Here is a 10,520-nt window from a genome sequence, read left to right as displayed (position 1 = left end):
AGTGTCGCTTTCCCAAGCATGCAGCTACTTAGAAGCTTTAACAGAAATTAGCTCCGTATGAATCTGGGTCAAGGGACCCGACCACTGTGACGTTTACACGCGGAGGATCCCCAGAAGGTTAGGAGGATGCAGCTCTTCCCAGCCGCGGCTCCGGCCGGGCCCCGCCCCCGCCCACCGAGACCCCGCCCCTGGCCCCGCCCTCCATGTAGACCCCGCCTTCTCTGCTTCTCCGTCTGCCCCGTGGGTGCCGTGCACCCTGAAGATGGCGGCCGTGGCGGGAAGGTTGCTCCGGGCTTCGGTGAGTGGCTGGCGGCGGGGCACAGGCGCGGAGACACTGTGGTGGCTCCGAGAACGTGCTTCCCTGATGGGATCCCGCTTCCCTGCGGCCTTGGGGCCTTTCACCCTTCTTGGAGGATATCGGAGGGTAACGGACCAGAGGCCTGCTCCTCTACGGAAGGCTCCCTGCGCCTGCGCAGAGCCGCCCTTCCCCCACCCCAGCCCTCTTGTGGTCCCGTGCCCAAGTCCCTTGCGCTCCAGGTCGTGGGTCCCCGGTCCCCTCTCCACCTAAGCATCTGGCTCTCGATGCAGGCGACCTGGCCCCTGGTCCCGGTTCTGTAACCGACTCTGTGACCTTGGACAAGTGACTTCTCCTTTCCGAACCTCGGTTAACTTTCCTCACCTTAACAAAGAAAGATGTTTCCGTGAGCAGCCACTTAAATGCTGGATGAAACCCAAAATGCCAAAGTAACCAGAGTGCTTACGTGCAAAAGGCGCTTTTCTCCTCCCCGCCCAGGGCGGTCCCTGCTGTTTTCTCCAGGCAGAGCCTAGTACCCTCTTGCTAGCCGCCCTCCCTTTCTCGTGGTGGGGTTCAGCTCAGGCTCTTTCTTCTTCCTGAGTCATGCTGGACCCTGAAATTGAGCAAACGTTTCCCTTGAGCCCTGTCCAAACTTTCCCAGAGGCTGAACTTTGCTCTGTTTGCTTCTCTGTGGAGCTGGAAGGCCCTTGTCTTTCCTAGGGAAAACCTTGACCATAGTAGAACATGCTCAGCAGATCTGCTGGTAAAGGGCTTAATACACAGGGCCTGGCCAAGTTTCCCGGTTTCTGAATCCTCTGGGTTGCTCTTAAAAGCATGGAGTCTTTATGTTCTTATAATTCTCCTCTGCCTTGCAGTCTTTTTTTCTCCCCCATTCATTAATTTATATATTTTTTTAATAAAAATTATATATTTGAGGTGTGCATCATGATTTGATATACGTAATGAAATGATGACTACAGTCAAACCAATTGACATATCTCTTCACATAGTACTTTTTTGTGTGTGATGAGTATACCTGAAATCTACTCTTAACATATTGCCAGCTTCAATACAGTATTATTAAGTATAGTCAATATGCTTGTACATTAGATCTCAAGACTTATCCTACATAACTGCAACTTTGTACCCTTTGACCAACATCTCCCTTTCCTCCTCCCCAACCCCCTTTACAATCTTGAAGGATGAGGAAGCAGAAGGGAATTTTAAGAACATGGAGACTCAATCCATGCTCTTAGAGTTTGGAGTTTGGTATTTTTGTTCACAGGAATAAGGACAGCTGAGGCCACTACTGGCCTGACGCCCGCTCAGCAGGGATTCAGCCACCATTCTGGGAATACTTCCTAATTTAAAGTGTTTCTCTTTTTAGCTTGTCCGACACGTGAGTGCCATTCCTTGGGGCATTTCTGCCTCTGCAGCCCTTAGGCCTGCTGCTTCTCGAAGAACGTGCTTGACAAATGCACTGTGGTCTGGTTCTGCTCAAGCAAAATTCGCCTTTAGCACCAGTAAGTGTTGTTGTTCTTTGGTTTGAACCAGAAAATGGCAACATTTGTCATCTCTGAACAGGGGCTCTGAACCCTGGCGGTATATTAGACTCACCTGGGGAGCTTTTGCAAACATACCACTGCCCCAGTCCCACCCCAAACAAAATGAGTCAGTCTCTGGGGTGAGACCAGAACATCAGTATTTTTTAAAAGCTCACCAAGTGATTCTGATGTGCAGCCAAGGGCTGAGAATCACTGAGGCAATCTGCCCTTGTGTCACATTTCCTTGTTGGTTCCAGAGGTTTTAATCCCGTGTTGAGGAACTTGAAGTGGGGTGAGAACACTCAGAGGCCTCTGGGCCTGCTGTGTGTGAAGGGCTGTGAGCTGACTGGCGACTGAGAGTGCAGCTCCTCTAAAGGCTTTTGGATTCAAACTTGTGGGCTGGCTCCACTTGGCCATGCTAGGGGGATGCTAGCAGTCTAATGGACTGCTCCATGATCTGAGTGACGCACAGCTATTTCTTGAGATTTACACTCCATTCTCTAGAATATGAGGTTTGCTAAGTACAGCCTCAGATATTTGAAAATGCCTCCTTTAGATCTATCGCACCTTTTAAAAAGAGTGTATTTAGCGCTTCCCTGGTGGCGCAGTGGTTGAGAGTCTGCCTGCCCATGCAGGGGGATGTGGGTTCGTGCCCCGGTCCGGAAAGATCCCACGTGCCGCGGAGCGGCTGGGCCCGTGAGCCATGGCCGCTGAGCCTGCGCGTCCGGAGCCTGCGTTCCGCAACGGGAGAGGCCACAACAGTGAGAGGCCCGCGTACCACAAGAAAAAAAAAAAAAGAGTGTATTTAACATGTAATGGTTTGGGGGGATATAGTTTAGCAAACCCTTTGTTTGTGGGTGAAATGTTCTGAAAAATTTTACAATTTTACTTCCTCGGAGCTTTAAGAAATTTCTGGTAGCGATTTGATGCCACAGGTTTAAAACTTTCCTTGTCACCTGTCCCAAACCCCCCTGCCAACAGCTCCTCCTGTTTCTGAAGCCAGACATCTTGACCCTTGGCCTCCTTTGTCCCGCCTTCCCAGGTAGAAGCGTATCCTCTCCAATTCTGGCACAGCTCTTACATCCTTTCCTTTCTTTCTGTTCCTTCTGCTGTACCCTTTCCCTCCACACCTCTCACTTAGATGCCTGCAGTCACCTCCTAACATCAGGCTCCCCCATCCCTGTTCCTCTCACTGTCCCCTGCAGACTGATCTTCCCGAGAACAGCTGACGCATCATCCATCTCCTACGCGAAAGCCTCCAGTGATTCCTGTATCTCTCCTTTTAAGAACAGATTCATCGGCCTGATGTATAAGCGCCCTTGCAGCATGGCCTTCACCAGCCTCGCTTTGTCTCCCACACGTCTTCCCTCCATGCACACCTGCTCTCTACATCAAGCTCTGCCACGGGCTGTTCCCCACACCTGCCCTGTTCTTTCTTTTGTGCCATTAGCCCTGGTCTTGGCAAAATCCGAACCATACTTAGGATCCACCTCCAGGCTCATGTTGTCCTTAATTCTATGTTCATTCCATCCCTACTACCTCCTGTCTTTTTAGTTTCCACAGCACTTTGAATTTGTGTACAGTCTAGAACTATGAAAAGAGAAAAAATTACCTAAGATGTACAATTGAACTGAACTTTTAATTATACTATGAATTAATTACTGTGAGAGGATTAAATAGAATCAAATAAGTGCTTGGCTTAACACATGAACTATATATGTGTGTGTTATGTTTTGTTTTCAGGTTCCTCCTGCCATGCCCCTGCCGTCACCCAGCATGCGCCCTATTTCAAGGGTACAGCTGTTGTCAATGGAGAGTTCAAAGAAATAAGCCTTGATGACTTTAAGGGGAAATATTTAGTACTCTTCTTCTATCCTTTGGATTTGTAAGTGTATTTTCTGTGATGCTTTAATGTCATTCTGAGAGCAGGCAGAGACCCCTGCCTCCCCGCTGACATTGCCTGTCTCTAGTTACTCTTGTCAAGGGGAGGGTTGCTGCTGACCCTTCATCACTGATGGCCTTGTTGATACAGTTTCCATCTGTAGCTAATTTACAGGTGATAAATATAGGGGGTGAAGTGGCATTCCTCTTAATGGGGCAGGGGTTTAATGTGGCTCTGTTTTATGTACGGACCCTGGAGTAGTGGTTCCTGTAAGCCAGTCTGTGAGGAAGTTTTCACTGGTTCGGGGGAAAATGAGAAAAGTAAGGATAAAATGAATTTTCTCATGAAGCTGCTTTATTTAGATAAAATTTTGTCTTCTTGGAATGTGCCTCCCCTACCCCCATTTTTCTAATATGATTCTTAAATAGAAAGGTGGTAAATCTTTTTTTTTTTAAACTGGAGTATCACTGTGACCAGGAGTCCAGTGAGGATGGTTAACCATTTTGCCTTTCTCACCTTTAAGCAAACTGAACTCATTTTTTAAAATTAATCATTTATTTATTTTATTTTTGGCTGCGTTGGATCTTCATTGCTGCGCGCGGGCTTTCTCTGGTTGCGGCGAGCGGGCTTCTCACTGCGGTGGCTTCTCTTGTTGCGGAGCACGGGCTCTAGGCTCGTGGGCTTCAGTAGTTGCAGCACACAGACTCAGTAGTTGTGGCTCATGGGCTCTAGAGCACAGGCTCAGTAGTTGCGGCGCATGGGCTTAGTTGCTCTGTGGCATATGGGATCTTCCTGGCCCAGGGCTCGAACCCGTGTCCCCTGCATTGGCAGGCGGATTCTTAACCACTGTGCCACCAGGGAAGTCCCTGAACTAGTTTTTAGACACCTATTGTTCAGATTTTAAAGCCTTGTTTTTCAATTCTCTGATGAAAATGTTTACCCTTTTTCCCCTAGCACCTTTGTGTGTCCTACAGAAATTATTGCTTTCAGTGACAAAGCCAATGAATTTCACGATGTGAACTGTGAAGTCGTTGCAGCGTCAGTGGATTCCCACTTCACCCACCTGGCCTGGATAAACACACCAAGGAAGGTATAAACATCATTCACGCTGTGTCTGCACTTGTGATCTTAAAAACTCAAATGATCCCATTAAAGACCAACGTAGAAGTTGTTAAAGCATGACTAGTCTGAAATGGGCTATTTGTCAGGCCTAACCTACTGGCAAATTCTGTTAAACTCCACCCATATCTCCTTTAACATTGCATGTATTTACCCCCCACTACACTTGTATTTTCCAGAGTACAAACAGTAGCAGAGAACAGACTCTGCAGGGCAGGGGAACAGCTGGGGTCCATTCCCCTCTCACCAGTACCCTGTAGGTCCCCGGGACCCTGCGAGCCATGTGGGACAGTGATTAAGTTTTCTATTTCACTGCTCTCCATGATCAGTATTCTTGCCTAGAAACTTGCTTGGGAGAATCATAATTTCTAGCTATGCTGCTGGACTATCTATCAAATTATTCAAAGTATTCTTTTTTTTTTTAAACTGTTCCATTTTTATGCTTCAGAAATTAATCTTCAACCAGAAGGATACTATAAGAATTAGAAAAAGAAAGGTCTGTAGTATCAGCTGGGTTTAAATCCTGCCTCTGCCCCTTCCTAGCTGCGACCTGGAGCAAGTTACTTAACCTTTGTGTGTCTCAGTTTCCTCATCTCTACAGTGGTAGTGATGATAGTAGCTACTCCAGGATGCTCAGAGGAGGAAGTGAGACAACAGAAAGAGCTTAGAGCAGCACTCGGCCCATTGTTGGTGCTCAGTTACTGCTGTCCGTTGCCACTGTCAGTCAGACATCGTGTTGCCTGGCTGAGGATGCTGTGGGAGCCACAGTATAACAACCAGCCCTGTTTGCATTTTTATTAGAATGGCGGTTTGGGCCACATGCACATCACACTCTTGTCAGACTTGACTAAACAGATTGCCCGAGACTACGGTGTGCTGTTAGAAGGTCCCGGCCTTGCACTACGGTAAGATCCGTTTCTTATGAACTTAAAATTGGTTTTCATGTTTAGCATCATCCACTTCAGAGGGGATTTATAGACACCTTGGTAGGGAATTTTTAGAACCCCAAATCCTTAATTTGTCTTTTAATAAGCACTGATGGATGCCTCCTGCAAGGGTTGGCAGCCTTTCAGAAATGCTGAGACATGTGTGCCCCCTGCATCACCCTGGGCCTGTTTCTGAAGAAGGATATCATGTCTTGATGGTCATACTGCTCCACTCTCCCTGACTGTCTGGGAGCCACTCCTGGTGGTGAAGCCATCAGACTGTTCGGAGATGGGGGGCGGCCAGCAAGGGTAGGAGTCAGTTTTCTGGAATGGTTAGGATCTTGTACAAGCACTGGAACCGGACCAGAGTTTGAATTTATTTAAACTCAGCTACTTAATAGCTGTATGACTTTGAGCAAGATATTTAACCTCTTTGAGTCCCATCTTTCCTGTAACTACAATGAGAATGTACCTCCCAGGTTGGTTGTGAGGATTAAATAAGGTGAGGCAGCTACAGTTTTTGGCACAGGTTCTAGTACCTGTCTCAGCCTGTCAACCTTGCTGGGAGGGATGAGAAGTTAGGCCTTAGAACTGGCGTCTTGATGGCTGCTGAATGAAGGAGGGATTGGGCAAAACTTTACGTCCAGGAAGGAAGCGGGAACCCCACTTTGATGCGCCTCACAGCTTTGCTGGGGGCTGGCTTGAACCCGCTCACCTGCTTGCTCTCGTAGCTGACGTCTGGCCTGCTTGGGTTACACCTGAAATTTTAGCTCCAGGAGCCACCTTGGAGCTTGGGCCTTTTTGACTCCAAGGGGATTACAGTCTTCCTTTAATAAACTAAAGTCTAGCTTTGACAGAGGTGGCAAGGGAAGGAGAAGAGTGCTGGCATTTTCCTCCCAGGATCCCCTCCCCTGTAGAGTCGTGCTAATTTTGCAGTTACCTCCCTACTGGTTTCACTATCAGGATTGACAAAGGGAGAGGAGTCGAGTCTGACTTGTAAGATAAGGCTTTCCTTCTGGAGTCTGTGGGCCCTGATCCATCCTAGCTCTGTGTCTGCATCTAAACGGTGGACTCCACCTTGGCTCCACCCTGCAGGGGCATGCACCAGGACCCCTTAGCCTCAAAGCCTAGACCCCCAAAGGCCAGGCCCAGGGAGGGAGAACCACCTTTTTATCTTCTGAGTTTTCTCTAACTTGCCTTTTTCCCGAGTGATTAACACTTGGAATGCCACACCCTTTTAAAGATGGACTGTTAAAAACCTAGGAGTTTTATGACATCTGCATATGTCATAGTAACACCAACACACATATGGAAGATGAGCACAGAGCCCAGGGTGGGTCACCTCATTACATTGCTGCCGAGTGATAAAGAGTGACGGACTTGGATAATCTGACAATAAAAATAACAACTAGAAGTGACTGAAACACATCAGATATATTTAAATCGTTGATTTGAAGAGTTTCAGGGAACCAATTCATTATTTTGAAAACTATTAATAATGGAATAGTACTAAGCACTCATTCTGTCTTTCCTGTACAAACTGTACCTCAGGGTAACCAAAATAAACAGAAGTGATGGGCTTGGTTTTTCCTTTAGATTTCTGCTCTGCATAGCCTGAAGGCCAGTGAATTGTCCCATGGGATTTCCCCCCCTCTATGCAAGAATTCACTCATTTCATAAGTACTTACTGAATACAGATAAAATACATCTCTGTCCCTTCCCAGTTGCCTATGGTTTCTTGCCCAGATTTGATGCAGCAGCCCAAAGAATGCTTTACTACGTCACTGATAAGAAGTCTTTGCTCTCTGTAGTTCAGTGACTTACAGATTCTGCGACATATAGGTCACATTTGTAAATGTGACCATACTGCCTGTTTTCCATGGTGGCCTTGTCCAGTGCTGTCTTTGTTAAAGCATCTGTCATCAATAAGAGATGATAAGCTGTTTGTATAGCAAGGAAAACCCCATTTTTAAGCATATGATAGAGTTTATTAATAAATGCTCTATCAAGGATAATTAAAGACAAAAAGGATAGAAGTTAGAGTCTTTCTAGCTCTGGTAATGTTGAAATACTGATGATGATAAATTCTGATGCAGAGGTCTCTTCATAATTGACCCCAACGGAGTCATCAAGCATTTGAGCGTCAATGATCTCCCAGTGGGCCGAAGCGTGGAAGAGACCCTCCGCTTGGTGAAGGCATTCCAGTTTGTAGAAGCCCATGGAGAAGTCTGCCCAGCCAACTGGACACCAGATTCTCCTACAGTAGGTTTCTTTTCCAAAAGCAATGGGACCCCAGCAGAGGGTCCCGGGTCCTCACTACCTCAAGGGCTGCTGGCCTGGAATATCCACGGAAGAAGCCCACCCTTGGAGCAAGGGTGTAGATGGTGTGCAAATGGGTGAAGCTGGTGCAGGTGGGGGCGGGACCAGGCACCAGGCAGGCTGTTAGTGTAAGTTTCATCCAGGTATTTTAAAGGAAACACACCCATCTTTAAAAAGTTAAAGAACTTTAGATTAAAAATTGAGGGCTTTCAACTCACTTTTGAGATCATAAAGTCACTTACCCAGTGAAATGTTTTTGTATTTTCAGATCAAGCCCCATCCAACTGCTTCCAAAGAATACTTTGAGAAGGTAAATCAGTAGACCATCCCATGTGCACCTGCAGCTTCCCACACCAGAAAAGAACCACAGCTGGAACTCACTTTTAGCATTTCAAAGATTATTATTTATAGAAGGCAAAAAAACAATTATGCTTGTATTAATAAATATTACTCTAAATGTTTTGTTTTTGAAACATTGGCCAAGGCTTTCAAAATGTGGTTAGTTACTAACGTAAGGAGTCCTTTATTGGCAGTGTATGGATGGATGGCTAGTTGCTATAGAATGTGCAGTTCCCCTATTTCTTGGATCATGTCATCAAAGGGAAAAGGAAACAACTCTTCTTTATCAGCCTTACTTGAACCTTTGTGTACACTAGAGTAGTATGACAGGCATCAAAAGCTTCTGATCAAGGGTCCTGAGATTTTCTTCTTGAGTTTCTTTGTATTAAACTGAATTTTCTTTTAAGATCATAGTTTTGTTAGCATCAATGGTCTAATTTAACACTTGCAGGACTTCCCTGGTGGTCCAGTGGTTAAGACTCTGTGCTTCCAGTGCAGGGGGCGTGGGTTTGATCCCTGGTCAGGGAACTAAGATCCCACATACCATGCAGTGCGGCCAGAAAAAAAAAAAAAAAAACAACACTTGCAATGAATGTGTATGTGATTGAAGCAGATGTGAATCATGTTTTTTAAAAAACCACCTACAGTGGCCAAGTGACTTAACTGATCATGCATGTTCCCCAGTCCTGAGATGTATACTTTATATAGTTATTTTACTTATTTTGTTAGCTGACTTAGTGCCTACATACATTTCTAATATTTATTGGGCATAATTATAAAGGATAATTATTGAATCCAGGGATTTCATTTTGAATTTGAATCATTCATGCATTTGAATCATTGTAATTTTCTTTCCTGAAGTGTTCAATGTAAAAAAATACAATAAAAAATAAACTTTAAAATACTTGCTTTTTTTTTTTTTTTTTTTTTGCGGTACGCGGGCCTCTCACTGCTGTGGCCTCTCCCGTTGCAGAGCACAGGCTCCGGACGCGCAGGCCCAGCGGCCATGGCTCACGGGCCCAGCCACTCCGCGGCATGTGGGATCTTCCCGGACCGGGGCACGAACCCGTGTCCCCTGCATCGGCAGGTGGACTCTCAACCACTGCGCCACCAGGGAAGCCCAATACTTGCATTTTTAACACCATTAATTTATTGGTTCAGCTTATGCTGTGGGACTCTAGTTTTCCTTCTCTGATTATATCAACAAACATTTATTGAACATTTAACTCAGTGGCTACAAAGATGAATAAGATGCTGGCTCCACATCCAAGGAACTCAGCTTAGGGGGCAAAAGAAATATGGAAGCATTTGTTAATTTTAATAAATCCTGGAGTTCCTACCATATGCTGTGTACTATTTTGGAGGCAAGAGAGTGAACAAAAAAGACACGCCCCTTCCTTTATGCACTTAAATTCTAGAGGGAATAAACATAATAAAAATACATAGTGGGGGGCTTCCCTGGTGGCGCAGTGGTTGAGAGTCCGCCTGCTGCTGAGCCTGCGCGTCCGGAGCCTGTGCTCCGCAACGGGAGAGGCCACAACAGTGAGAGGCCCGCGTACCGCAAAAAAAAAAAAAAAAGGGGGCTTCCCTGGCGGCCCAGTGTTTAAGACTCCATGCTTCCACTGCAGAGGGCGCGGGTTCAGTCCCTGGTGGGGGAACTAAGATCCCACATGTCTTGTGGCACGGCCAAAAAAAAAAAAATACATAGGATGCTTGGAAGGACAATAGAGTGGAGCAAGGGACTAGAGCAGAGTGTTGCAGGTGTGTTCTAAAACGGTTTCAGGGAGTCAGTCTCTCCAGGTCTGTTTTCTCATCTGTAAAATGAGGACTGTAATTGTACCTATCTTAGGGTTTTGATGATCAAATGAGATAAAACATGTAGGTGAGGGAGTAAGGAGGATAAGAAGGTTCTAGGCAAAGGGCATGGCAGGTGCAAAGGCCCTGAGGCAAGGGTGGACCTGGGTGGGTGAAGAATTGAAGGGCCATGTGACCAGAGCTGTGAAGGAGAAGCATGGTAATGGGGAACCCAGAGTGCTTTATGGGCAAGCTAAGGACTTTGAATTCTATTCTGAGATGGGAAATGTCAGGAATGTTCT

General features: G+C 46.3%; 1 protein-coding gene across 1 annotated transcript; it reads left to right on the top strand.

The window, feature by feature from the left end:
• Positions 1 to 262: 262 nt before the first annotated feature.
• On the top strand, positions 263 to 8,835 carry PRDX3 (peroxiredoxin 3; the record flags this gene model as incomplete). Its single annotated transcript, XM_079696810.1, has 7 exons — positions 263 to 298; positions 1,683 to 1,818; positions 3,583 to 3,724; positions 4,676 to 4,811; positions 5,642 to 5,745; positions 7,863 to 8,028; positions 8,354 to 8,835. The coding sequence occupies 7 exons, from the start codon at positions 263 to 265 to the stop codon at positions 8,405 to 8,407; spliced, it is 774 nt and encodes a 257-aa protein (XP_079552936.1). The 3' UTR covers positions 8,408 to 8,835.
• Between the last annotated feature and the right edge of the window lie 1,685 nt (positions 8,836 to 10,520).

This window comes from Hyperoodon ampullatus (assembly GCF_949752795.1).
Source record: "Hyperoodon ampullatus genome assembly, chromosome: 1".
In the NCBI taxonomy this organism is placed as follows: Eukaryota; Metazoa; Chordata; class Mammalia; order Artiodactyla; family Ziphiidae; genus Hyperoodon; species Hyperoodon ampullatus.
This window is presented reverse-complemented; position numbering and strand designations above follow the sequence as displayed.